This window comes from Sporothrix schenckii (assembly GCF_000961545.1).
Source record: "Sporothrix schenckii 1099-18 chromosome Unknown Cont49, whole genome shotgun sequence".
Lineage (NCBI taxonomy): Eukaryota > Fungi > Ascomycota > Sordariomycetes > Ophiostomatales > Ophiostomataceae > Sporothrix > Sporothrix schenckii.
In genome coordinates, this window is record NW_015971150.1 from 3,521,941 (window position 1) to 3,549,005 (window position 27,065).

At 56.8% G+C, this 27,065-nt stretch overlaps 10 protein-coding genes across 10 annotated transcripts; 5 read left to right on the forward strand and 5 right to left on the reverse strand.

The window, feature by feature from the left end:
• Nucleotides 1-2,278: 2,278 nt before the first annotated feature.
• SPSK_04988 (uncharacterized protein) lies at nucleotides 2,279-4,702 on the forward strand (the record flags this gene model as incomplete). The annotated part of the gene is made up of 1 exon (XM_016731745.1): nucleotides 2,279-4,702. The coding sequence occupies one exon, from the start codon at nucleotides 2,279-2,281 to the stop codon at nucleotides 4,700-4,702; it is 2,424 nt and encodes an 807-aa protein (XP_016583653.1).
• A 605-nt stretch (nucleotides 4,703-5,307) lies between these two features.
• Nucleotides 5,308-7,242, reverse strand: SPSK_05106 (uncharacterized protein; the record flags this gene model as incomplete). The annotated part of the gene is made up of 1 exon (XM_016731857.1): nucleotides 5,308-7,242. The coding sequence occupies one exon, from the start codon at nucleotides 7,240-7,242 to the stop codon at nucleotides 5,308-5,310; it is 1,935 nt and encodes a 644-aa protein (XP_016583654.1).
• Nucleotides 7,243-7,772: 530 nt separating this feature from the next.
• Nucleotides 7,773-10,331, reverse strand: SPSK_04964 (elmo ced-12 family protein; the record flags this gene model as incomplete). Its single annotated transcript, XM_016731722.1, has 1 exon — nucleotides 7,773-10,331. One exon carries the CDS (start codon nucleotides 10,329-10,331, stop codon nucleotides 7,773-7,775), a length of 2,559 nt encoding a protein of 852 aa, XP_016583655.1.
• A 1,556-nt stretch (nucleotides 10,332-11,887) lies between these two features.
• SPSK_05571 (cytidine deaminase) lies at nucleotides 11,888-12,566 on the forward strand (the record flags this gene model as incomplete). The annotated part of the gene is made up of 3 exons (XM_016732314.1): nucleotides 11,888-12,306; nucleotides 12,379-12,460; nucleotides 12,522-12,566. 3 exons carry the CDS (start codon nucleotides 11,888-11,890, stop codon nucleotides 12,564-12,566), a joined length of 546 nt encoding a protein of 181 aa, XP_016583656.1.
• A 682-nt stretch (nucleotides 12,567-13,248) lies between these two features.
• On the reverse strand, nucleotides 13,249-14,674 carry SPSK_05270 (exoglucanase 3 precursor; the record flags this gene model as incomplete). Its single annotated transcript, XM_016732020.1, has 3 exons — nucleotides 13,249-13,994; nucleotides 14,126-14,298; nucleotides 14,403-14,674. The coding sequence occupies 3 exons, from the start codon at nucleotides 14,672-14,674 to the stop codon at nucleotides 13,249-13,251; spliced, it is 1,191 nt and encodes a 396-aa protein (XP_016583657.1).
• A 558-nt stretch (nucleotides 14,675-15,232) lies between these two features.
• On the forward strand, nucleotides 15,233-15,640 carry SPSK_05670 (uncharacterized protein; the record flags this gene model as incomplete). Its single annotated transcript, XM_016732411.1, has 2 exons — nucleotides 15,233-15,307; nucleotides 15,383-15,640. The coding sequence occupies 2 exons, from the start codon at nucleotides 15,233-15,235 to the stop codon at nucleotides 15,638-15,640; spliced, it is 333 nt and encodes a 110-aa protein (XP_016583658.1).
• Nucleotides 15,641-17,941: 2,301 nt separating this feature from the next.
• Nucleotides 17,942-19,093, reverse strand: SPSK_05372 (oligosaccharyltransferase complex subunit gamma; the record flags this gene model as incomplete). Its single annotated transcript, XM_016732121.1, has 2 exons — nucleotides 17,942-18,560; nucleotides 18,642-19,093. 2 exons carry the CDS (start codon nucleotides 19,091-19,093, stop codon nucleotides 17,942-17,944), a joined length of 1,071 nt encoding a protein of 356 aa, XP_016583659.1.
• A 947-nt stretch (nucleotides 19,094-20,040) lies between these two features.
• On the forward strand, nucleotides 20,041-22,131 carry SPSK_05065 (viral a-type inclusion protein; the record flags this gene model as incomplete). The annotated part of the gene is made up of 1 exon (XM_016731818.1): nucleotides 20,041-22,131. One exon carries the CDS (start codon nucleotides 20,041-20,043, stop codon nucleotides 22,129-22,131), a length of 2,091 nt encoding a protein of 696 aa, XP_016583660.1.
• A 392-nt stretch (nucleotides 22,132-22,523) lies between these two features.
• SPSK_05388 (short chain dehydrogenase reductase) lies at nucleotides 22,524-23,618 on the reverse strand (the record flags this gene model as incomplete). Its single annotated transcript, XM_016732136.1, has 1 exon — nucleotides 22,524-23,618. One exon carries the CDS (start codon nucleotides 23,616-23,618, stop codon nucleotides 22,524-22,526), a length of 1,095 nt encoding a protein of 364 aa, XP_016583661.1.
• Nucleotides 23,619-25,084: 1,466 nt separating this feature from the next.
• On the forward strand, nucleotides 25,085-26,558 carry SPSK_05255 (21S rRNA (uridine2791-2'-O)-methyltransferase; the record flags this gene model as incomplete). The annotated part of the gene is made up of 3 exons (XM_016732005.1): nucleotides 25,085-25,516; nucleotides 25,616-26,404; nucleotides 26,487-26,558. 3 exons carry the CDS (start codon nucleotides 25,085-25,087, stop codon nucleotides 26,556-26,558), a joined length of 1,293 nt encoding a protein of 430 aa, XP_016583662.1.
• Nucleotides 26,559-27,065: the final 507 nt, after the last annotated feature.

Consider the following 27,065-nt stretch of genomic DNA (forward strand, 5'->3'; position numbering starts at 1 on the left):
TATTTTCTATTTACCTATGTTTTTTTTACTGTCCGCTGGTATGTTGTCCACACTTTTGTCCACTTCTTGGGTATTTGTATTTATTATATTTGTTCTCTGCCTTCTGCCGTGTCTACGTCATTTGCCGCCAGACACTTATTGCCTCACTGAGCCTCCAGCGGCGGTCGGCCTCCAGCAGCAGCTTCAGCGGCTCGGGCGGCCTTTGCGCGTTGCCATTACGATATGTCACATGAGTATCTGAACACGCAACCGAAATAATCAATCCCAATGTATCTCTGCCACCGCTCTTTTGGAGGCCCGTTTCGTTACCGCCTTTTCAATGGCGCGCGCCGACCGTTGGCGTCGTTTTAGGGCTTTACGGTAAGTTAAATTACCTTTAGCAGCTTTTCAGGGCCGCTTGGGGCTGCGATGTGCCCTGGAAAGCGCCGCTCTCACGCTAACTTGTTGGTGCATCCAGTGGCGCTCTCTGTCGCGTGCAGCGTTCTTGGCACGGACAGTGTATGACGCTAATTGCTGGTGACTACTTCCTCGTCTCTACTAACCCGCCCACAATGTTGAAGTGAGAGGACCCTGGGCCGACCTTTTCAACTCAAACGGTGAAACAAAAAAAGAAAAAAGAAAAGAAAAGAAAAGAAAGAAAAAAAGAAAAGAAAAAAAACCCAAACCGGCAAGCAACAAACACCGTCATGGCTGAAAGGCTGATTTACTTGCATGAAAAAAAATGGTGGACTGACTAACGCATACAAATGGGAAGGAACGACACGACCACGAAAAAGAAAAAAGGCGGCCGTTTTGGCGTGGGTTGGGGGTTGAGTGGACAGGCACCACGATACGCCTTCTGAAAGCGGAAGCCACCACGTTTCGCTGCTTTGGCGCATCACAAACAAACCAAGGAAGGCGCAGAAAAGCATGCATCCTTGGCTGTCGGCAGGCTCGTTTGCCTGGCTCGGTGTCCCGTTCTCCCCAACCACCTTTTGGCTCATGTCGGCGACAGCTAGTGTTTTCGACTCAATCAGAAAGTTTCCTCCTCCTGCAAGGCTTTTGAGGCAGGCTTTGAGGCTTTTCTTCCGAGAACCCGAAGCTCAGGAGACACAACGAAGACCCTTGTTTTGTGACTAGTTCCTTCCACTGCGCTTCCGGCGCACGCAAAATATCGTCGACAGTTGTTGTTTCCTTTTCTTCCAGACGCACTTTGTCAAACACTACTCATCGCCGCTCTACGCACTTTCCTTCCTTGCCTTGGTCTTGCATCGCGCCTTCCCACGACATTGTTCTCGACGTACTTCCGCTTTCGATTATTCCCCCTGCCTTCGCCAACCAGCCTCATCCGCCATTGTATATTTCCTCTGTTCACGCCTTGGACCCGATCATACTTGTAATCTATTCCCTAAGGCGACCCTGCCTTGCCCGCCTGCCTGCCTGCGTGCTATGACAGGCCGTCTCAATCAGCAATCAAAGCACAACCACTCCGTACCGAGGTCACGTCTTCTTGCCTTGGTTTACGCTGCGCTCCGTCCTCTTCCGCGTCCAGTTTCGTCCTGCTTCCCTCGCACCTTCCTCTCGTCGCGACTGCCGCCATGTCCTACGACTGAACGAACCAGTCTATCCGGGCGCCTTCCTGTTTCTCATCAATTCTCAGCTTCTCGTTGGCGTAACTGCCTCGTTCCACCGCAATTGTGGCCATCACGTTCAATTTCCTGATTCGTCGACTGCGGGCGGTGCTTTCCGTGCACTCTCGACCACAGCACCAGCCCCTGAACTACCAGAGTGCCTAATATGCACAACCCGCCGCTGATGTCATTTGGCTGTCTTTGAGCTGTCTTTGAATCCTTCCGCCTTGCGTCTGTCCTGTGCTCACACTTGCTCTTTCCTTTTTCCACCTCCGTCCTTTCCACAACTTGCCCTTGCCATATCCGATTCACGACGTCGAAAACAAAGGAAGCACAAGAGCGACACAGCACATCGACCACCATCAGCGATCGTCATCTCGAGCCTTGCTTCCTTTTCCTCCTCATTTATGACACAGACCGTGCCACAAGGACCACTTCGCCTCGAAACTATGGCACCTTAAGCAAGGAGGCACGAAAAAAAACAGCAATTCGAACGAGCGCACGACACCACGTCCGACTTGGGAAGGACGTGGCCGATCATTTCGGAGAGCATAGGCAGGTGCAGTGTCCCTTGCGCCTTCTCTGCGGCCCAACCCTTTTTCAAAACGGCCATCGTCCTGTTCTTGCAACGGCGTCGCCAAAAAAGAACAGGAAAAATAAACGAAAAAATGGCGGCCCACAGCGCGCAGGCGCCGTGGTTGCCACAGTCGCCACTGCCCTTGACACCACCACATACTCAGCTTGCAGGGCAAGAAACGCCCTTGCTAGGAATGGCCGCCGGTCTCTCCGCCGGCGATAGCCAGAGTCATGTCATTCAACTAGAGAGGGAAAGAGCTACTGGCTCTGTTGGCTCTTTTGCAAAGCTAGCCATGTCAGGTGCGCAAAACGGGCAACAACACCACCAAGACGGGCAAGAGCCAAGCCCTAGTGGCAAAGAGCAAGAACTCGACGACCGTCTGCAAAATCGTTCTCTCAGTCAGACCGAATGCCAAAGTCAACGTCAACAACAACAACACCATCACCGTCACCATCACCGCGCTTCACGCAATCCCGCGAGGAAGCAGGCCGCCTACGAGGGCTCTGACGCCTCGACACCTACACGCACCCGCTCTACCTCCTCCTCTAACTTTACTCCCCTCTCCACCTTCCCCTCGGCGACGTCGCGTACCTTTGCAGTCGACGGCCAGACTAATCTTAATTGCGTCGATCCTACGGGTAACACTACCGATACCCACTGTGATAGCACAATTGGCCGGGCAGAGCACATGCATGTGATCAACAACGCCGATAAGCACAGCCAGCACGCTTACGACGACAACAACGGCGACGACGACGGCAACGGCAGCGGTTCAACAGCCGACCATGTGCCCTTTGCCCAGCTACAGCCCATCCATCTCTATCCAACATCTCAACAGCAACACGAGGACCGGCACCGACAGGACTCGGCCTTCTTGTCCACCCCGGCACCGCAGCCTCATTCGCTGCTAGCCTCGCCTCCGCAGTTGTGTCTGCGCAGCCGATCTGGGCGGAGCGGAAACGGAAGGATCGCAAAGACCGGCGTCTCCAGTCGCAGCGGCAGCCACAAAGATAGCCACAGTCAGCGACCGTCGTTGGAGGGACGTGGAGGTAGTGTCGACGGCAACCACAGAGACGAGACTACAAACGCTGTCGGCCGTAGCGCAGACACCAACGCAGACAACGACGACTCCGACTCCGAGAGCCTAAACTCGCATGCGCTCGCCTGGGACCAGACGTGCCTCCGAATTGCCTATCTTGTCAGCACCATGGTCGCGCCATCGGCGAATGCATCGGTTGGCGGTGGTCCCGCCGACAAGGACACACAGCTACCCACACCCTTGGCCATGGCCCGTGTCGGCAGAAACCCTGGCGAGAATGGTGCAAATGGCGTCACCAGCATCACCAGCGTCAATGGCGACACGGCATCTCTCGGCATGGGCTCGGCCGAGTGGGAGCTGCTGCCACAGGTGCTCGACCACTTTGTCGATTTGTGCACACGGGGATGGACCGGCACGGAGCCCGACAAGAAGCGCCGTAAGATCGCCCAGATGCTGCACTGGCAGAACGAGGTGTACGCCTGCGGCAAGGCCGCCTACTGTGGCTGTGCCGACGGCAGCCCCGTGCCCAACGACAGCCTTCTTGCGGCGGCCCTTGAGCTGCCATTGCCGCTGCAGCCAGTCTCGGCGACCAGCTCCGCCCCAGCCTCCGTCACCACGTCGGCGGCTTCCGCATCGGCACCGACATCGGCAACCGACGAGACCGTTGCTTCCATTGGCAAATGCGCCGCCATGTGCAGCCGATGCTCTTTCCCTCTGACCCCGAATCGACCGATCTTCTGGGTGGCCGACCCCAAGGACGGCACCGACGAGGTCGCCTTCAAAAAGGTCCGCCGCACGCAAGAAGGGCCTGGTGACAGCATCCGCAAGGCCATCAAGAGCTTCCGCGGCCTTGTCTTTTCCAAGAAAAACAAGCGCAGCGTCTCATCGCCCGCTGGCGCCCTCGCCACGACGACCATGCTGGCCGCTCCGCGTGCCTCCTTCACGCCACCCCGGTCGTTGTCGCCGTCCATCCTCGACAAGGCCACTCTGTCCCGCCGCGCGTGGTGCCAGTGGGAGGAGGTCAACTGCCAACGCCTGTGTGACGAAAGCGACGAGAATCGTGCCCTCTTCTTCCCGCAGACGGCTATGTACACTGTCCGCGAGGAGGATGTCGAGGTGGCGGCACGGCCTGCGTCGGCCGAAGAGGGCAATGCGGCGGCCGGCTCCTTATCGCCCAGCACCACTCAGGCACGAGCACAAGCACAGGCACGAGCACAAATACAAGCACAAGCCCAGGAGCTGGGACGTCTTGTCGGTGGCATGAAGTCTGGGGCCATTTACGACAGCGATGAAGACGACGAGGAATACGACCCAGACATCGACGATGGCGACGATAATGACGACGACGACGACGACGCCAAGAATGTGTCTGCCGAGCAGCGTCGGCAGCGCGAGACCAATGCCCGTCTCCGTCGTGCTGAGAGGCTTCTTAAAAAGACCAACGACGCCGCCGCGACCACAATACAAGCCGCCTAGAAGGCGCTGACTGTTCGCTGGTAGGCGGCCGAGTGTGCTTCGTATTGGGATACGTTTTGACAGCAGTTTTTTGGTGGAGCGTCGTTTAGTTGTCGTTTGGTTTGCATCGCATCCACAGCATTGTTCCTCCTTTTATGATGGTACGTCATGACATATTTGGCACTGGTTGCCTGCTTTCTTCAAGGCCGCAACTCAGGTGACATCCAGTCGCATTACACGCGCCACAGACACGACGAGCATTGCATTTCTTTTCTTGTATATACTTTAGTGGCCTGCCTCCTTTGAGAGACGGGCATTACTAGCATGAGCGGCTTCCGGTCCGAGGACATTAGGACGGTCCAGAGAGATACCCATTTTCACAATATATGTTTATATTCCTTCGCAATCACCGAGCGTGCCTCGTTACAACATAGTTTAATGAACAAGAAGGAGTATCATACAATTCGTTTCGACGGTCAGTCACGCCAATTTATGTGTGCCGGCCCCTGCACTCTCCAAAATCGGACGGTGCCGCACTTCGCCCGCGGCTTTGCCCGTCCTCCTTTCAACCTTGATGCCACACCGAAGAACGTGGCGCTCATTGTCTGCCGTATCGACGTTCTTGTCTAGTCCTCAGCAAATGCGCCGTTGAGCAGTGCTCGCACTTGCTGCCGCACCCGTGGTGCAATGGGCTGGCCCGCCAGCAGCTGCAACACCGCCAGCGTCACATTGTGGTCTTTTGGCTGCGGGGAGGCCGGCAGGGCCGATGCGTCCTGGCTGCCACGTGGCCCATCCTCCTCACCATCAACGTGCATCTCATTCTCCTCGGCCCGGCGTTGGCGCGCTACAGCGCCGTTGGGCTCGCCCGGCTCGTCTTCGGTTTTGATGGGTACCGACCGTCCCTGCGTCGTCGTCGTCGGCGCGCTTGTTGGGGCGGCATCCTGGCTGGGGCCTGCACTTGTCCCAGTGGCCTCGTCTTCGCGGAACCGCACGCGCTTGGACGGTGTCGCGAACGGGCCGTCGTCGTCGCTCTCGCCGTTGCCACCATCCTGCGTCGGCCGTCCGTACCATGGGTCGACGGCCGCTTGTCGGCGCTTTCGTCCGCTTCCGGTGCTCGCACCCGCCGCACTCACCTCGGAGCGGAAGGACGAAGGCGGTGTTGTCATGGCCGCCGTGTCGACCGAGTCTTGTGTCGGGGCCTGCGACGACGCAGCGTGAGACGCTTGTGAAGCAACCTGCGAGGACGGGACGGACGACGAAAATGAAAAGACCGGGTGTGGCTGCTGTTGCGCGCCGTTCCGGCTTCCTCCAAATAATGAAGCAAAGGATGTGGCTGTTGCTGTTGTTGTCGCACCGACAGGTGCTACCGCTGTAGGCGTCGGCGTCGGCGTCGTTGGTGACGCCGCCGCGTGTACTGCTTCTGCCGCTGCTTCTTTCGCGGCATACACGTCCGACGCAACTAGAAGACGGTGGCCCAGTCGACGACCGTTTGGCGTCTCCTGTTCTTGCAGCTCTTCGCGCACAGGAACGATGATTCGTCGCCTCCTCTCCCCATCCTCCTCAACGTCCATGGCCAGACTGCCTCCTTCGTTCACGTCGTCCGTCTGCTTGATCTTGGCCCCCGCGCCGTGTCCTGCTGCATCGCTTTGCCAACGCGTCTTCCGCTCGCTGTGGTCCACCAGCGCCACCAGCGCCCGCTCCATGTCACTGTCAAACTCGCTGTCGCTGTAGTCGGACGCAGTACGCCCGGGCGCCTCGGCCCGTTGTGCCTGACCTGTGGCCGCGCCATTCTTTCCGCTGCTGCTGCCGCCGGCGCCGTCACCGTCTTTCCCGCTGCCGTTCGTCTTGACGACGCCAAAGTATTTTGTTATAGGACGGCTGGGCGTCTCAGTAGGAGCTTGTGGCAGCGTCTGTGTTGCATCCAACGACGCACCTTGCGCTGCTCTCCCACTCGTCCGCCGTGCTCGTGCAGGTGTCGGTGTCGGTGGTGGCTCAAAGCTATCGTCCTCGTCGTTGTCCTCGTCCTCGCCGCCGAGGTTCTCGTAATCTCCATAGGCCATGTCTTGGGGGAATTCGTTCGCTATCGCCGTCGTAAAGATGCGCTGGCGCTGTCTAGGCGTCTGCTCCGGTGCCGGGGGCGGCAGTGACCGCTGTCCTGCCAGTGTCGTGTGCGGCGATGCCGATCCGTCTTGCCGCTCGGCGGGCGGTGTCGTGCGCTGCCCAATGGATGTCCGGTACGTCGGCCGGGGCGCCTGTGATGACGGCGGGCCAGCGCCACCGCCGCTCGCGCCGGCATAGTCCTCCCACAGGAAAAACGTGCACTGCCGGCGCCGTTCCTGGGGGCAAGTGTAGAACCAGCGGCCCTTGTTGGCGCCTGGTTTGCGGGTTTCGCGCAAGACCGCCGGGCGCCGCGGCCTGCAGTCGCAGAACCATTGGCCATTAGCAAAGAGGCCGTCGCTGCCACGGCCTGACGACGGGGTGGCCGGGTTGCTGGTGCGCGTGGTCCTGGGAGTCGACGGTTGCGATCGGCGGCCGCCTATTCGACGGCCACCTCGAGGCATTGTAAAGCGTTGGAGAGGAGGAGGGGATTCGAGAGGTTGCGCAACGGCAATCAGACCATCGCAGAGGGCGTCGTAAAAGAGATGCGATTGCGTTTTGGCGCCGGGCGGCGCTGGTGTGCGATATGCTTCTCAAGGTCCAGACGTTCACTGAGACACAAGCGCCGAAACAACGTCATTTGGTGTTTCGGAGCTGGAGCTGCAGGAGGATTGATGGGCGTTTGGTGCGTTGGGCGGGGCAACACTGCTGGAAACCCCGTGCGTATTAACAATCTCCACTTTTCGCCAACTGTTTTGTTTCCAACATCCAAGACGCATGCGAAAACAATATGAGAATACTAATGCTCAGCCAAACAGGGGTATATTTCATGGCCAAATAGTCAAAAAAAGAGCAAATACATGCAGAAGAATGGAATCTATGAGACAGAGCTTCACATGAGATGAAGAAGCGTTAGAAAAAAAAAGCAGAAGAAATTAAACGGACGACAAAAGACGACATAAAAGAACCGACAAAACGGCTCTACCAAAACCAATCAATGCGCTTCCACTGTGCGCAACAGGTGTCTCCTGTCCCCTGTACAAATTTCGTAAAAGTAGTCGTCGTCGAGACCCTCGCGGCTCGGCACAGCACCGGCGCCGGGTGGTGGCCCTGCATAGGCAGCCTCTTGCCGCACGTTGAGCAGCCGGATCTTGAGTCCATAGTCGCTGACAAGCGACACCAGCTTATTCGTCTCGGCCGTGATGGGCGCCTGGTTCAGCAGCATCAACAGGCCGTCGAGCCACTCCGACGCCAGCGAGTGGTTGACTGGGTGCAGTGTCAGGATGGCCACTTCGCGCGTCGCGGCGCCCGACGCGTCCGCGTTGCTGTTGTCCGCCGCCGCGCCGTTCGCGCCATTGCTGCTGTTGCCCGCCTTGGCCGCTTCGTCGGGGTTCTCAAACGCATAGACTGTAATCTTGGTCGTCGTGGACCGCGCGCCGGACAGCGCACCGCCACTGCCAATCTCGCTGACGCCGTCCTCGTTCGTCGCGGACACATTGGACACCACCGAACTGATGGTGCTGAGGTCGATCTTCTCGGTCAAGGCATCCAGGCCCGGGTCCTGTGGCGTCTGTAGCGGGAAGTCGGCGTAGTGCAGGTACCGCCGGTTGTGTGACAGTTTGGCGAAACGCCAGGCCTTGGGCTCGTACAGCCGCCGCTTCTGTGCGTGGCCCGTCTGCGGCGGCGACTGGATCCCACCGCTCTGCGAGAGAGACTGCTGGTGCAGGTGCTCACGGTCGCGCTTCGGCACCGGCCGCGCAAACCACGAGCCCTGCAGCAGACAGCGGATGCGCTGCTCCTTGACAAACTGCAGCGCCTCCATGCGCAGCTCGTCCCGCACCTGGAAGAGGTGCGTGCCCCACTGGTCCTCGAACGACAGCTCCAAGAGGCCCATCTGCAGCTCGCGAAGGCGCCCGCAATCGTGCTCCTGCAGCTCCTCCTCGACTTCAGCCACGTCCTTGGTGCGCCCGGCTTGGCCGACAACCTGCTCAATCAGGATGCGCACCAGCTCGGCCACCTTTTCGAAATCGTCACGCTCGGCGCCGGTCGCCTTCCACAGCCGGAAGAATGCCTGCAGGCCCGCCGTGTGCAGGCGCGACCACTGCAGCAGCAGTGGACGGAAGATCCGATCGGCATCCTTGCTGTCGACGCCTGCGCCGTCCAAGCTCTGGTAGTAGCCCTGCAGGTCTTTACTCAGGTCCTCGACGTCGGACCGGTCGACCTCGAAATGCTCATACAGCGTCATGGTCACCGCCAGACTCGCACGCGCCACGGGGCAGCGCCCACTCAACGGCCACGACGACTGCTCCAGCAGCAGCTTCTGGAAGCCGTCTTCGTTCTTGCGCACATAGTCGGTCAGATCCATCATGCCAAGAAAGCCGCTCGTATCAAACTCGGACGCCGGGCTCTCTGTCTCGAAGCCCAGCCGCCGCCATTTCTCCGGGTTGTGTCGCCGGCTGCCCTTTGTGTCTGCTGCTGCACCAGAGGCTCCATTGGCACCCGCGTGGTGCCGGTCGGGGGCGCTCGCCAGGTGAAGGCCCTTGAGTGCACGCCGGTGCTCGGGCCGCTCGAGGTCGATCCGCACCTCCTTCCATTTCCGCAGAAGCACTTTGGTGAGTGACTGGAACTCCAACAGCGGGTGTGCGAGGTCCTGCAGCGCCGAGCTTTGCATCAGGTTATAGACGGCCTTGATCAGGCCCAGGTCCTGCAGCCGCTTGATCAGCTTGGACCAGTCTTCGCTTGCTGCGCCTGCACCACCTCCACCACCACCGCCTCCACTCCCCAACTTGGGGCTCGTGACTCCGTTTGCTGCCGGAGACGCGCCCGGTGTCGCTGGGGTTGTCGCGGCTGGCGCCGCCGCCGCCGCTGCTGTCGTTGTTGGTCCTGCTGCCGCCGCCGCTGCTGTCGTTGTTGGTCCTGCTGCCGCTGCCGCTGCGGCTGTTGCCACCGACGCGGGGTCGCTGGACACAGCATCGCGGATGAGCGCGTTGACAAGCATGAGCGCGTTGGCACAGAGGGCGTGGTCAGCCGACTGCAGCTGCTGGATGACGAGCTCAAAGAACTGCGGGTAGACAGCAACAGCCGGCTTGAGGGCCCGGAACCCAAAGCTGGCGGGCGGACTCGTGCGCAGAGCGGCTGAGGCCGAGCCTGCACCAATCCCGACACCGACGCCACGCGCCGTGGACGACTGACTGTGGCTGACAAGGGCCACCAAAATGCTCATGGCGCCCCGCAGAATGTTGACGAGCGGGTTCGTGACAATCAGCTCGACTACACGCTCCACCAAGTCGCTGGCCGCCGGGCCCTCGAAAATATCCCAGCCCATGTCGACCTCGAGCAGCCGGCTGAGCGACTGCAGCGAGTATGCGAGCGTGTTGCCGCCAGTGGCCATGATGAGGCGGCGCAGGATGATGAGACCACCCGAGGATATGAAGACGTCCGCAAAAGCCGGGTCGTTGATGGACGATTGCAGCTTGAAGACGGCCATCTTGCGCGCGGCATCCTCGTCGCTTGCCAGCCGCGAGAGCAGCGCAGGTATGTCCGCCTGGTCCATAGCAGATGTCTATGTGCTATGTTGTATTAGGAACGTATACAGGGTCGTGTTTTCGTATCTCGACACGCGTCGTCGTCGTCGTCGTCTTGTCGGCGCAAGTCAATTGCAGAGGGACAAGGACACTTGCAGCGTCGCTCAAAAGCGGCCCCTGGGACCAGGCGGTCCTTATTACGTGCCTCGTGTATATATCGTCGTCTTCCGCTCTTGTTGATCACCTCGCTGTCGTCGTCCGCTCAGCTACCGTCGTTGCGTCGTCGTTCTTGTTCGTAGTGTGCATGTGTGTATTTTTTATTCATACGGAGTACTTGCCTCGCCGCGTCGACTGAAGCAAAAGTCAGGGGTAGCATTGCCGAATGGAAGGTGGTGCACGGACCTGCCCCAAGCCAAATGATCCAGTCGGGAAGGCGCTAGCCAATCATGGCTTGAGGGGCTTTGTTGACCCACGCTGTCGATACGAATTACGAATGGAAGGGCATTTTGGGTCGCAGTTGCTGCAACGGTGTAAGTGTCTTGGTCGCAGCTACTGTTTTGGGAATCAAACGTCAACAGGCAGGTGCACGCAAAAATACGGGGCAATGATTGGGAAACATCCCAGTGAAGCAATTTGGCCGCTTGTTTTCTCTCCTGACATCAACAAAGACGATATTCTGCAGAAGCGCTCACCCCACAAGCGTCGACCCTGCACAATTCGTTAGGAACAGGTGAGCACGCGCCTGGTGTAACGATGATACAGGAAGCATAAATGGAATGTTGCCCTTCGCCCCGATGCTGAGTCCTGTGGCTCTTATCATTCAATTCAAACTAACTGTGAAAAGACAGGCCGAAAGCATCCTTTTACGCAGTCACTTTCGGAGCGCGACAACGATCGGTGGACTGTTTGGTCCCCTTGCTTTTTCCATGTTGCGTCCTACCCATATGCCTCGCACGGTCGAACCAATGTGCTGTGGCCAGGTGCGGCCCAGTGGCATTGGCCTGGAAGAGACTCTGATTAACAAAGGCGAGCGGTCTCCCGATAAGGACGATCGTTGCCCACCAAGTAATAAGTACAGGCGGGGCTCAGAGGGGGACGAGAAACCGCAACATCACACAACTGCGCCTACGATGTAGTGGCGAATAGTGCACTGGACAATAAGCCGGCGTCCGTTTCCACCGCGCCCTAAACCTTAACGAAACCAAGGAGGGGATGCGGAATTTCCGAGAGAGTGGATATTTCGACGCAAAATAACATTCGATCAACGTCAGACGCAGTCACCAGTTCGTCGGCCTTTTGCATTCTCGATTCTCGCCCGCACTTTGGCTTCCGAGATCGAAAGACTGTCAGAAACAACGCGACCCCTCAAGTCAAAGTCGGTGGCACTGCGGCGTCATTCAGCAGCACGTCCCACGTCCCACGTCCAACGTTGGGGCATATAAGACCGTCAGGAGCCGCAGTGAACCACACCGGACGCCGTTTTGCTCCACTTCACACCTTGACCTGGCCGTTGTAAAAGTTTGAGTCATTCAGACTTTGCATTCTACTTCATTTCGTCGCCTCACCCACGCCACAACCAGACACCATGGCGAACATTGCTGTCCACTCCACTGCGGACATCGCGCAGGTCGAGTCCACGTGCCGCGAGCTTGGCATCACGGTCGAAGAGTTCCGCGAGCTGCATCGTTACAGCGTATCGGCTGCTGAAGGCGCCTATTGCCCGTACAGCAACTTCCCCGTCGGGGCCGCTGTCATGACAAAGTACGGCGTCCAGGGCCCAGATGCCGCTGAAGGTCTACCCGGCTCAGGCGGCAATGGCCACAGTCGGTTTATTCTCGGCGCCAATGTCGAGAACGTTTCGTACCCCGTAGGAACGTGCGCGGAGCGTGTGGCTCTGGGCCGAGCCGTGTTCGAAGGCCACCGCGACTTCAAGGCGATTGCAGTGATGGCACCAGCCGCAGCCGCCGGTATGCCGTGCTCGCCATGCGGCATGTGCCGACAGTTGTGAGTCCTCCGGATCTGACATCACACGATGCAACAGGAGGGTAAAGACACCTGAGGTATCTAACACAACAGCATCCGTGAATTCTGCGGTCTAGATCTGCCAGTACTCATGTTCGCCAAGGACGGCCAGTACATTGGCATCAAGCTGGAGACGGTATGCGGCCCAATCAGTCACGCGTGTGCAATACAAGTGCCATCTTACTAACCTCGTGCAGCTGCTTCCCTTGTCGTTTGGCCCCGACGCGCTTGGTCCTCGGTAAGCGAGGCATGTCTCTGTCAACTTGGGTGTTATGCTGCTCCAAGTGAGGTCTGTCTGATTTTCAACGAGGACAATTACTGGCCTCGGTCTTTTCTCATTTCTATTCGTCTGCACGCCCAGCCAGTCAACTACTACCGCTACATACCAGCCGTCGGTGCCGTCTCTTCATTTTGGATCAATATCAAGAATGCCATAACCACGGACTGCACAAAGACTTTATCACCCAGAGTACCCGGATGCAGATTTCACACAAGTACGAATACGCGATATGTAAGGTAATATGCCTGCCGTGTTTGCAGAGAAAGCACACCGGGGTCTGGGCCTGGGTCACTTTTTTGTTTCATTTTGTCGTGTCATTTCGATACACGAGAGAGAAGAAGGAGATTGTATACTCGTTCACTCTTTTTTGAAAATAAAAGTTTTTGCTTTACTTTTGCTTTTCTTTTTTGGTTATGTTTGTTTTATTTTTTTGGGTCATTATTATGTGCTCGTTGCTTGGCGAGAGCGGAGGAGTCTACTCTGCTTGTTGCCCTGTTTTGGCAACAGTGTTCTTACACCCTTTTCCCTTCCGACCGACTCCCGCTCACGCAAAACAACGCTGTGTCTCTATTCAAAGCGCAAGAGCCACAGATTGCCTCACAACCTTCAGCCTCGGCATCCGCCTTCGCTCCTTGTCGACACGCCTAGAACGCCGGCTTGGCGTTCTTGAGCAGCATCTCGAAGTAGGCCTGGTTCCAGGTACCGGCCTCGGGGGACGGCTTGTAGGCATCGTCCTTGCCGCAGAAGGAGTCGTAGCGAGTGGCGCTGCTGTCGCTGGTGCCGTCAGACTCGCCGCCGGGCTTGATCCACACGAACGCATCGGCCAGCTCGTCACCCGTGTCGGCGGTGGGGCGGACACCGAAGCCGGCGCCGTTGACGTTGCACCAGTCACCCCACTCCTTGCGCAGACCAGTGACGGCGTTGCGGCCAGTATCGATGATGGCATGGTTGGGCATGCCGGCAGACTTGAGCAGCGGGGCAAAGGTGTCGACGTAGGTCTTCTCGTTCTGGCACTTGTTGTACTTGGCGTCCGAGGCGGTCGAGAACTCGCCGGGGCTCTGGTCCCAGGCGTTCCAGCCGGCCGTGTTGGTGGAGAAACCACGGACCTGCTTGGGGCTGCCGGCGGCCTTGTAGACCTTGGCAAGGCCCTGGGCACCGGGCTTCAGGTTGGCATCCCAGCCGAGCCAGCCGCCGTGACCAGCGTCAATGTACATGACGACGTTGGGCAGATTGAGGCTCTTGAGGGCGTAGGCGACGCCGGTCTCGTAACCGTCGGCGCTGCTCTTGCAGGTGTCCAGGTCCGAGTTCGTGACCAGGTTGGGCAGCGAGTCAGGCTCGATGAGCAGGGCAAAAGCGGTGTTGGGGTGCGCCTTGAGGATCTTGACGATAGCTGCGAGGGAATGTCAGCAGGGACGACGACGACGATGACGACGACGACGACGATGAAAATGAAATCGGAATTGAAACGAATTCGAAAACGACAGAAGCCAAGCAAAGGGGGCCGCCAAAGAGAGTGCTTACGGTCAATGTAGTCGGACTTGTACTTGTCGACCTCGCCGACCTTGAGTTCACCGTTGGAGGCCTTGGCGGCGCAATCACGGCCCGGCAGGTCGTAGATGACCAGACCCAGGATGTGGTCGCAAGGCACATCGGCAATGGCGGGCTCGACCTTGGCGATGTTCGCAATGGAGTCACTGGTTCGGGTTAGCGGGTGCTCGCAATTACGACACTCACAACCACCGCAGACTGGTCGGTGTGCGACACAACGAATCCTCAATCCTCGACAAACCCAACTTACATCCACAGGAAGCTACCGACGTCGGCAACCTTGGCGGCCGAGGCGGCCAGGCTGGTGTCGGTGATGGCGGCGACGGCAGCCTCGACCTCCTTGCGGTAGAAAGTGTTGGCGTGCAGCGTGTACTTCTTGAAGGGGTTGGTGCTGGCGTCCAGGGTCACGGCAGACGCGCAGCCGGCCGAAGCCTGGCGAGCGACTTCCTTGACAGACTGGGTCGGGGGAGCGGCGTATGCCGACGCGGCGAGCGCCAGCAGGGCAGAGTACTGGAACTTCATGTTGACAAAATTGAAGACGATCTTCCTTTGGGGGGTGCTGGAGAGAAAGAATCAAGAGAAGATACTGGCACGGGGAGTCAACTGGCTGAGTTGATCGAGGTGTGAGGAACAAAAGGGAAAGGGACAAAAGGATGAAAGAAACAGGACGCTAGAGAGTGGCCGGGGCTCGAAGTCTTTATACAGGACGAGATGGCCCATGTCTATGCGTGGGAGAGGAGGAGGAGGGAAGGGGGGCAGCCACAACGACCAAGGATAGAGTGTGCCCCGTGGGGACGAGAAGGGACAGACGACCGACTGTTTCTCGGCGAGATTGAACCAGACAGCCCGCCTATTGCTCGAAAGTGGACGGACCATTCTGGATGCGCGGGTCCCGTTTTTCCCGTCACGTCTCGCTCTCGGTCCCTTTCAACCAGCAATCAGGAAGCGAGGCCCGCGCTGTGAGAGCTACCAAATCTGCTCACAGGGGGGGCACGCAGACGTACTCGGCCGTGGGCTTCCGAAGACACGCTCTGCTCTCGGTCGATGCGGCAACGTACATTGGGAGGCATATAGGCATATATGGCGGGATGCACGGCCAAAGAGGAGACCAAGACGGACGAGAGCAATCTAAGTCGACGGCGACGGGATGGTAGGGTGAGCATATTGGCCAAAATGCGGGGCGTCGATGAGGTGCCGTGATTGGGACACACACACACTCCATCGAAGCAGGTCGAGGGACAGGCGATTGAGAGGGATGGACGTGGAGAGGGCCGTGGAGAGACGTGTGGAGAGACGTGGAGAGGGGCATGGGACTGGAACGAGGTACCAGTTCTTCCATATGAGGAGTCCAGGGCCAGCAGGACGACGGGCCGGCTCTGGGCTGCTCCAGGAGATCTGTTCCTGGCATTCCATCTGCGGACCCTCAACGACGACATATACCACGGGGGTACATTAATTCTTCCAGCGGGCCCTTGCAGGATGCTGTAAATTCATAACGACCGTTGCCAAGACAGAGGGGACAAAAAATAGTCGAAGGGGGAGGAGGACGACGAGGACAGACGAGGGCAGACGAGGGCAAAGCAGCCGAATACGTGGTCGTGCCTGGCAATACTCGTTTAATTGGGTGTTTTCATTTTTATATCGATATGGAGTGACAAGGAGTGGGAGATAGTGTTGCCAAGGCAAGACTGTGGAGACATAAATACAAACGAGGGAGACGGACAATAAGAGAAACGGACGAAGTGGACGACATGGACCATGGGCGCAAATGGCCGTATGAGATTCTGGTTATGTTCCGGTTAGAAGAGTGTGCAGAGTAAATATGTCTTTGGGGGTAGCTTTGTGTTTTCTGTGGTCTGTTGATCTGTTGATCTCTTCTTCTCTTTTGTTCTTTCATTTTTTGTCTTCTTTCATAAAACAAATGAAAACAAAATCCCACATAAAGTACATTTTATGACGTATTATTTATGTCTCCAGATCATACTCCAGCTATTAATAAAACTATAAACAGTCACAAGCGCTCCACCAGTCCTTCTTACTCATTCTGCTCTGTGCCTTTGTTCACACGTATTATTCGAGCACCTGATATGGAACCTCGCAAATCTCATAGAATAAAACCGGCGCGCCTTTAATGGCTTTTTCACAGGCAGCATGTTTAGCCTGTACAAAGGACACAGTCGAAGACCAGTGCGGCAGAATGCGCCTTTTTCATCCAGTACAGCTGAACTGCTTCGTTTTGTTTCCTTCACTTATTTGTTTTACTTCTAATTTGTTTATTTTCGTTGCTTTCCTATATTCACATTTAATTCGCATATTCTTCCCTCGTTAGTCGTGCGGTGTCTCCTTTGTGCCTTCCCTGACCTTGACTGTCTCCCTCCTTCCCTATTTACCAGCCTGCCGTGGCTGTGGTTAGGCTCAACCGGCCCGGCTAAACAAGCCCCTGCCAGTTGCAACCGGCATGCGATAAAAATAATACGACGCAATTACGAAGCCGGCAAACGCGACCGTATGTCGACTCGCAGGAGACACTACCGGCAAAAAGAAGCGTTGGTAGCGGTGGCCGAAAAGGTGGAAGGCTTCTGGAAGTCCCGGTCCAAAAGGGGAAAGAGGAAACTCGACGGACAGGGAAGGCGCAATGAAATGCGAATGGGGTATAGTGAAGGAAAGGCAGGTGCGGTGCATAAGGGACGAACAGAGAAAGAGAGAAAAGTTGTTTTTTTTTTTTTTTTTTTTTTAAATTAAAGACCAAAACATAAACTTCAAACAACTCTATTTCTTTGGATGAACTGACGCTGCACATCTTACTACGAGCCGTTATTCATGTTTACTTCTATCCTCCCGTTGCTACGGCCTCAGCGAGCCTCAAAACGCAAGCCTTCTTGGCAATCTGCATGCCTCTCTTTCGACTGGGCGCCGAGTATCTCTCCACGTATCAAAGGAGACACAACTCGCAAAACACATGCAGTCTTGTCTAGAACTTGGCGAGACGGGGCCTCGCTTTACCTCTCGTTAATGATATCCGAATAGCCGTCTGCGTCACAGTGCCAACTAGAGCCTCATATACTTGGCGGTCTTGCGAAATTGACGGATGCCGAGTCGTCGTCTAGGCCCACCAGGGTGACGATCGATGATGATCTACTACGTACTGTAGCATCCGTTTGATTTATGGCCAGGTCCCTGCCTGGTTCGGCCTGTTGTCTTGTTGCTGGCCATATCAACCAGGTCCTTCGTGGCGTTGCATCGGCCTTGCAGTACGGAAGAAGTCTCCTACCCTCCCAATTCGGCAATGTCGGATCGTTTCAGGTATTCGGGAGACATTCCGAACGTTCTTGTGATGCAGACATGGCGTGGACGAGGATGGTACGTCGTATATGTTCTATGTGAACAAAGAGAACATCATATGGCCGTGGTAAAGCAATTGAAAACTAGAAAGACAGTTTCGCCCCATTTGATGAAAATAGAAATAAAAAAAAACAAAGAAATAAAACAAAACAGAATCAAATGAACATCAAGTCACGGCAGCCCTTACAACGGCCACCAGACGGCCGAAATGGCCAAATCGATCGACGTTTGTAAACCGCTTGTGTCTGTCCTTTATTCTTCCTGACACTCCTCTCGGCCTACTTTTCCGTCTCCTGTGGTAGTGTGTTTGGCGACGTCTCATTCTTCTCTCGCTAAAGACCGGACTCAACTCAACCACATTCGTGACTTTTGTAATCTTGGAACCTTACTCTCAAAACTGTGTGTACCACCTGCCCCGGACATATTCCAACATGCTCCAACATGTTCTTACATGAACGGCGGAAGCGAGAACGGGTAGCCTCCGTTCTTCATGCGGAACACGCTCAGCAGGAAGCTGTACATGAGGAAGATGACTGCGCCCCAAATGAGCGCCGCCACCTGCTGCATCTTCTCGTCGGCTATTCTCGGAACCTTGACGGCCAGGGAGATGGCGGCAAACGAAAGAATGCCATCTATATGTGTGTTAGACAGTCGCGACATTGTTTTCTTGGATGATTTTTTGGGGGGGGGGGGGGGAGGGGGACACGTACACATGGCAGCAATGAGCTGCGTCTCCATACCAAACTGGTTCTGGAAGCCCCCGGCAAAGTAGCTGATACCGCCGCGGCCATCACCCGCCACATAGGGAACCTTACGGATGTGGTTGAACATGTGGCCCGAGGTAAAGAGCAGGATCGAAATCAGGCTAATGGCCGCCCAAATGTTGCGGTTCTGGATCACCGGCAGCACGTACGGCCACGCCACAAACAGAGCGGTGGCCGAGCCCAGCAGCATCGTGATGCTCGTAAGCCACGCAAACCAGTTGATCGGCCGCTTGATCGCCGGGTGGGGGCGGTCGGGCAGGTGGCGGGAGATCCAGTGGTGAACCACCTCAGCGGAGCCGGCACTGTACACGTCAGTATTTTATTTTATTTTTTCTCATCTCATTCTCACCCTCGTCTCGACGTATCCGTTTGTCTCCACCTACCCGTTTGTAAAGTCGTAGCGCAGGGGCTCCGGAGAGGAGACGGCGTGCGGGCCAGCCGTGGGCGGGAAGAAGAGAAGGACGGGCGCCGTCTGCAGACCGAGCGACACAAAGGTATCGCGGCCGTCGCTGAAGTCGAGCGTCGTAAACACCAAGCGAGACTCGCCCGCCTTGTCGCCCTTGGTCCAACTACGGGCCAGCAGGTCATACTCGGGCTGGAACTCGTGGCACAGCTGGCAGCCGTAGCGTGCATCCATGGCCGTCAGCAGAACTGCCGTGCTGTAGTCACGCGGCGTGCCGCCCACGAGCTTCTGGTAGGCGGTGTCCTCGATCTTGACCGGAGCCGACGAGAGCTGCTTGGCGTGGAACTGCTGGAAGGTATCGCCGGCGGCCTTCTTGGCGGCGAGGCCGCCCGTGCACAGCAGCGAAGACGCGAGAAGCGAAAGCCAGCGCATCGTCGCGGTTAGAGGTGTGTTGAGATAGACAGGCAAAGGAAAAACGGAATCGAAAAGAAAGCGCGAATCGAACAAAAGGCCAAAGCCGTAGGCGGTCGAGTAAAGGAGAGGCAACCGAATGCAATTCGATTCAGAGCGCGTCCGTAACAAGCGCCCGGCAATTGATGTACGCCTCAATGGTGGGTCGTCGTCGTCGGATGAGGAGAGAGGGCTGCTGACGACAAAAAGAAAAGAAGGCCACTTGTCGATGCTCAATGGCTGTCGTGTCTCGAAACCCAAATGCGCAGCTGTTCTTTCCCAACTTGGTGCTTTCCCTGGAATCCGCCAACATGCTCCTTCCTGCAGCAAACGCGGCCCTGTAACCACGTACACCTTTAGCTGTCTGTAGCCTCTGATTGGCTGGGAAGCTGCCCCACGCTCCCTACAAGCTGTTTCTCGGCTGCGGACCATCTTAGCGCCGATCCGGTGTTCTTTCCCCTGCGTCATCCTTGGCAAGCGAACTGTGGCGTGTGGCACAAAGCTGACATAATACAAAACGCTAGCCCTTTTAGTCAGAAAGTAAACAGTCCCACACGACCAAAACATTGGCCCACCCTGAAGGCACGCCTGTCCACCTCTCCGCTCCTGCCTTGTCTCTCTCCATCTCTACTCCGTTGCTGTGGACGCAATTTGCCTCTTCAATATTTCGACGTCAGATCTCTTCTTATCGATCAGAGTTTGGTATTGAGTGTCATCTAGTCGAGCCATTGGGCATTTTTTATCGGGGGCTGTATTCTTTTTCCACCCTTCTTCATTTCCTTCTCTTTCGTGTCGACTGCTACCTTCATCGCGTTCTTTCACTACCTTTTCCGCGCCATCGACGCGAAACCGACATCGACAGCCATGGACATCGACAAGGTACGGTTACTTTCTCGGCTGGGACGTTTGGGACACGGTAGACGACGGAGATGCGCGAGAACGCGATAGCTGACTGTCTGCAGAGATCCGCGACGAGCCATGACCTCGGCCTCAAATATCTCGAAGCCCGGCACCAGGAGGGCCTCATAGTCAAAGACGACGACGTGCGGCGGCACCGGTTGCAGGTGATCTTGCTGCAGGACGAGAACGGCCGGCTGAAGGACCAGGTGTCGTCGCTTGGCGACCGTGTAGCCTCGCTCACTACTCAGTACGACGAAGCGCAGCGCCAGCTCGACAACCTCAATAACAAATGTCACGAGCAGGACGACCAATTGCGAGCACAGGCCCGCGAGCACACGGCGCTCCGGACAGAGCTGCTGTCCCTCAGCAACGCCACAAACGATTCGACAAAGGTTCTCACAGAAAAGCTGGCGTTGTCCCGCGAACTGGCCGTGCTCAAGCCCGAGATCGAGCACCTGCAGTCGCAGCTGGCACACCAAAAGGATGTGCTGTCCGAGAAGCTGGCGCTCGAGCGGCAGCTGAACGCGGTCGAGGTGGAACTCGCAAACGAGAAGCGCGCTGCGCAGCGCGCCGCCGCCGCCGCGGCACAACGCCAACAGACGGAAAGCGACAACAATGAAGCCGAGGAAGACTTGCGGCGGCAGATCCACGACCTGGAGAAGAAGCTCGCAAACGAGAAGCGGGTCCGGGAGAAGATGCAACGGGAGCAGGAGGAGGCCCGTAGCACCGACAAGGACAAGATAACCAAGGCTGTCGAAGACGAGAAGCGCGAGAGTCTGCGTACGAAGAAGGCTCTGGAGACGGAGCTGGCCGAGGCGCGCGGGCAGATTGATGTGTTTGAGCTGCGCGTCGGCGACCTCAAGTCCAAGTTACGAGAGGTGCGAGAGGAGCTCAAGAGCGCGCGTGCCGAACTGGCGGCTGCTCACGACAAACCAGCAGCACATATTGCAGCAGCGGCCACGGTCAAAGAGGGCATCAAGAAGACCAAGTCTGTGGCGACGGTGCCCGGCACGACAACGACCAAGGTGCAGACAAAGGGCCAGAAGAAGCGCCGGGCAGACGAGCCCAGCGGCCCCGAATCGCTGCTGCAGACGCCTGGCATCGGAGACGAAGGCCGCACGAAACGCCCGCTTAAGAAGAGGGGCTTCGACGCTACTGCCGTGCAAAAGTCGACCTTTTCCATCACGCCCTTCCTCAACAAGACGAGTAACCCGATGGACGAATCTGCCGATGCGGCCGCTGCCGGTGCTGCCCCAGCAGCAGCAGACAAACCAAAGGCGTCGGACGCCGAGACGTCTGCAGAGGACAAGTCCGCCGTCGACAAGTCAGTGTCTGCAGTCGAGTCCATGATGCCCGAGTCGACGCTTCCCGGCGAAGCGAGCGAGCTGCCGGAAGACTCCATCATGGGCCGGCGTGTGTCTGCGAGCGCCACGCTGTCTTCGGTCGACATTAGCGAGTCTTCTTCTGTTCCCCCGACGGTCAAGGCCGCAGCACAGAACGTCGCGGCCGGCGCCAAGCGGCGCGGCCGGCCACCCAAGGACAAGGTCTTGGGCGATGCGCCCCTCTCGAAGAAGAACATGAAGGTGCAGCCAACTGCAGCCGAGAGCAAACCTGTTGTTGCGGACGAGCCTGCGTTCACCAAAGCCCCCATCGAGGTCGACAAGGCAAAGGAAGCGGCTGCCGATGAGCCGGCTGCAGTCGAGCAGGAGAACCGACCACCGCCGGCAACAAGCGCAGCCGGCGGTGTCACAATGAAGGTGAAGAAGAGTGCCGCGCCCGTTGTGGCCAAAGTAACGTCCGAGGCGGAGCCCAAGAAGAAGAAGCGCAAGATTCTGGGTGCCGGTAGCAAGACGGTGTTTGATGACGACGACGACGACGATGGTGCGTTGGCACGGCCAATGAAGCCGGCAGCCTCGGCGGCGTCTGCGGCTGCTCCGGCAGGCGGTGCCGGTGTGAAGCGGGTTGTGAAGAATCTCGGCGCAGGACGGACCACAGCAGTAGGCGCCGGCAAGCGGACGATGCTGGGTGGCATGCGGAATGCGTTTGGTGGTGTTGGCGGCGGGAGCTTCTCACCGCTGAAGCGTGACCGTCGCGGCGTGAATGCTAGTTTCCTCGCGTAGACGCGTGGTCGATGTTTCGATCTTTTGATGTTTTGATGTTTTGGTGTTTCTGTGGAAAGGGAACATATACGGTACCATGATGGTTTGTTTTCATTGCATCGGGACGGCGCTTGGGACGGCTTTCTGTTATATTTCGTTGGGACAACCGGGTCGAGATGGATAAGCTTGTACGATGTAGGGATGAGGATGGGCAACAGTCTTCCATTATTGAATCGAAAGATGCAAGTTCATCGATGCGTCCAAATGATACAAAAGAAATGAAAATGTGACTACTAACGTTTGTATTAGGATATCCAAAGAAGCAAAGCAAGGACACAAATTAAAATAACGGAGCAAATGAAAACAGAAAAGCTAAAAAGAAGAGCAAGTGAACCATCTACTAAACCACACAATTACGCAAACTCCTTGACGTGACCGGTGGTCCAGGTCCAAAACGCCTCTGCACCTCCCTTGCCACCACACTCGGACTTGGGCTTGCCGTAGCTTGCAATGTCGCTGCGCATGCCAAAGAAGCGGCCCCAGGGCCCGATCCACGCGCCAGACTTGTCCAGCGTCACGTCGGGCGACAAGCCAGCAAACAGCTCCGTGTAGGCGCCGTAGACGGGCGGGTGCAGCATCTGGGTGCGGAAGTACTTCATGGCCGCACGCTGGTACCAACTGAGACCGACCTCTTGCTCCTGTTGCTGAGGCTTGTCCTCCTGGCGGCCCCCGATGGAGCGGTACAGGTCCGAGTCCAGGTTGCCCGGGTTGGCGGCCACGGAGACGATGCCGTCGGCCTTGTGGCGGCGCGCGTACTCGACGCTGTGCAGGTAGGAGCCGGCCTTGCTGTTGCCGTACAGCTCCATCGGGTCGGAGATGGGGCGGGCGTAGGTCTTGCTGCCCATGGGCAGGTTGGTCATGTCGACGCCGTTCTTGCCCGAGTACAGCTCGGCCGCCATGGACGCAACCCAGACAACGCGCACGCCCGCGGGGTTGCCGGCTGCCGTCTCGTCCTTGGCCGTGGCTTGGAGGATCGGCGTCAGGAGCTGCGTGAGCAAAAATGGCGCCACGGTGTTGGTGCCGAGCTGCAGATCAAACCCCTGGACGGTGGTCGTCGTTCCGCTGGGGGGGAGCATCACGCCGGCGTTGTTGAAGAGCACGTCCAGGCGCTTGGCCTTGGCGAGAAACGACTCTACGGCGGGCTTGATGGTGCGCAGGTCGCCGAGGTCGATCTGGACAAAGTGCAGAGCCCCCGTGGACGACGGCGCGGCAGCCTTGACGTCCTCCATGGCCTTTTCGCACTTTGCCTGCGAGCGGCAGGCCATGAAGACGGTGGCATTCTGGGTGTAGAGGATGCGGGTGAGCTCCTTGCCGACGCCGGCATTGGCGCCAGTAATCAAGTACACTTTCCCGGCGAGGTTTTTCAGATTTTTTTCAGTGAACTTGGGTGCCGGGATCATGACATTCTGCGCCATCATGGACGGCCGGAGGAATCCTATGGAAGCCATTTTGGCGATTGTGTGTCTCGTATTCGAGACGAAACGGGAGAGTGAACCGGTCGCAAGATTGCAAGTGCGTCAACTGTGTGGTCGATAGACTTTGACACTGTGGTTGTCGAGGTGTTTAAAAGGCCTTGTTGCGGTAAAGTTGTGGTGGTGATGATGCGATCCTCTTTCCCAGCTGTGCAAAGACATCCCCGACGGTGCTTTTATATCGAAGACCTCGCCCATGCGAAACAGTCTGCGATCTGCCTGGCCAAAAGAACAATAGGTTATGCACAGACTACCCAAACATAAAAGACCAATGGTTGACGTCAGGGCCGATTCGGCCAACAGACTCGCCGCGGACGCCATCGGCAGTAGTTGTACCTAGCCGACTCCGTTTGACAACTTGTTGTTTTGCACTACCTCGACAGGCTCTGCAAAAACACAGTGAATGGGGGTGGAAACACAGTGAAACGGGTCGACATCGAATAAGAACCACGTTCACAAAATAGAAGTAGAAAAATAGAAAAACTGAAGTAAAGAAGACAAAGAAGAAAAAGGATAGCCATGGTACTTGGCCCGAACCCAACGGACGTATCGTGATCAACAAGATCTGGCTGGTTGTTCTAGTTCCGACTTGGGCGTGGTACGTTGCTTGGCTAATCGCATCACACGCACATGCTAATGGAGGTTGGGAGTTCTGTTGCATTTGTTGTGGGAGAGGTACGGAGAAAGAATTTACGAAAAGGGGCTGGAAAGAAAAGACTGCACTGCATTGGCTGATTGCTGCAGAGGTTCATGGAAAGAGCGAAGGTACTCTGGACAAAACTTGCTTTGGTGGCAATGGGACGGTCGTTCTTTCCAGTCCACCAGCACAACACTCCGTCGGGGCGGACAAATGTAGACCGCACCTCGACCGCACCTTCCGTCCCTAAGTGGCCTAAACCAGCCTGTAGCCTCGGCTGGCAAAACAACGCAAATCCATCAATCGCCGACTCGTATGTGTGAGACCATCGCCCTTTCATCTACAGTAATTATACGTTCTAGAAGGATATGGAGCATTGTTTGTTTCCGAGGGTAGCATTGATCTTGCAAGACGGCACCCTGGATCTGCTATGCCAGAGTGGCATACTTTCAGTGCAAACCAGGTCATTGGAAGACATGTGAATTATATGATCCTGATTTCTCTCTCCTTTTCTAGCTCAAGAACGCTCGAGAAAGCTCTAGAAATAAATCAAAATGCATCGTTTTTTATCTCGTTATAAGCAGTAGGCAAGTTCCGTCTGATTATTCGCGATTCTGGGGACGAGTGAAGAGCCTCATGGCATAGGCGCATGTGTGAGATTTGGCAGAGGAAGGTGTCTGTGTTTGTACCTGCCCAGTGGACCACACCGCCCAACAGCCGCTACTAGTGCCAAGCGTGTCTGGCAACCACAAAAAATCAACGTCATATCTTTTCTAATGCACACGACAACCTATCACGACCATGCATGTACAGCGACACCCGTGACGCCACAAGTCTTCACAATCGCAGCTACCTCTGCATATTGCACCCACTCGCCCATCTGCACCCCATGCCGGTGAACCTGCGGAGCCTCGACCGCTCGGCAAGGGCCGTGGCTGACACAGCAATAAGTGACATGTCAACAACATCCATTTTTGCAACAACCACGACCGCAGTTACGGCCGGCAGCACAAGGAAAGCAGTGTCGCGCGTCTGGCAACGATGCTCATGCCGTCCATTCTCTGCGACAACTGCGGCACCAGCAGCCAGCAACACCCGCTGGAAGGCGCGCCAGGGAAAGGACCAGTATGCGCGTGAGGCCAAGGTGCGAGGGCTGAAAAGCAGGGCCGCCTTCAAGTTGCTGGAAATGGACTCGAGGTATCGTCTGTTCAAACCGGGCCAGACCGTTGTGGACTTGGTAGGTCGCCAGGGACGTGGCGTCGAGAGGACGGGACGCGTTGCCTGCCCGGCCAGCAGCTGCTAGAGACTGCTAATTTGTAATTTGTCATTTGTATAGGGATATGCTCCAGGCAGCTGGTCGCAGGTCGCCGTGGAACGCACCAAACCCGCCGGCCGCGTGCTCGGCATCGACCTGATCCCGGCCCAGCCGCCACGCGGCGTGTCGACGATCCAGGGCAACTTTCTGGCGCCGACCGTGCGGCAGATGGTCAAAGACTTTCTGGCCCGGACGCCGATCCAGCCGAACATGCAAAAGACGCTGCAGTCGCCGGCAAGCACAGCGGCTGCAGCAGATGCAGATGCCGAGACCGACGCTGACGCCGACACGGAGGCCGAGTGTGCGAATGAGAATCGTGAGAGGCACGACAGCCCGCCTTCGGCATCGGCTGCCGCCCAAGAGGAGCCGACGGCGACCGATGTCGTGGTGGACCGCCCCAGCTACATTGAGATGGAACGGCGGGCATCGGCCTCCTCTTCCGCGTCTGCCTCGTCCGAAGGCGCAGCGTCTCCAATTCCGGAAACACCGGCAACCACCCGTTCTGGCCGCATGGTCGACGTGGTCCTGAGTGACATGTCAGAGCCCTGGCCCCAAACATATGGCTTTTGGCTGAACACGCTGAGTAACCCGTACCACAGGATGATGAACACGAGCGGCAACGCCTTCCGCGACCACGCCGGCAGCATGGACCTTTGCCATGCCGCCCTCGAGTTTGCCAGCGACACCTTGCGCCCCGGAGGCCACTTTGTCTGCAAGTTCTACCAGGGCGGCGAAGACAAGGCTCTCGAGAACCGCCTCAAGAAGATGTTTGCCAAAGTCGTCCGGGAGAAGCCCGAGTCATCGAGAAGTGTGAGTGGACCTGGGATCGCGCACGACCCCTTGTCTGGTTCTCTCTGATGCGGGCTTACTTGCTAACACGGATCGGCTGCAGGAATCAAAAGAGTCTTTCTTCGTGGCCCTGAGGAGGAAAAAGGACGTCACATGGGACGATATTAAAGATTAAGCCACGTCCAATATCACAATGTGAAGGACAAAGACAACATACACCACAACATATGATCATGAACGACGGATAGACGGGATAGAGGCGTTCCATACCATACACCACATAATATACGTTTGGCTTTACTACATTCACCTCCATGGCATGGCACCTAGATCTGTATTCGATGTTTTTGGCATTTCGTAATAGAAGAAACGTTTCTGCAGTAAGGTAATATGAAGAAACACCCTGGCCCCTGCCTTCCCTTGGCGCCCGAAAACCATTGAGCCTGGAATAGGAATCACAAACAATCCGTTTTTCGAAAAGGACAAAGGCTTTTTATTTTATATTCTCCTTCTCACTCCATGGCACTCCCATCCTTCCAACTTTTTTTTCATGACGCTGGAAAATTTGCATGGCTTGCGTCCTATATGTTCTCTCACGCAAAGGAGGGAAACGCACATGGAACACACAAGCGAACAAAAGGATGAGAGTACCGTACCACCCGACGTGCAACAAAGTCCAAGT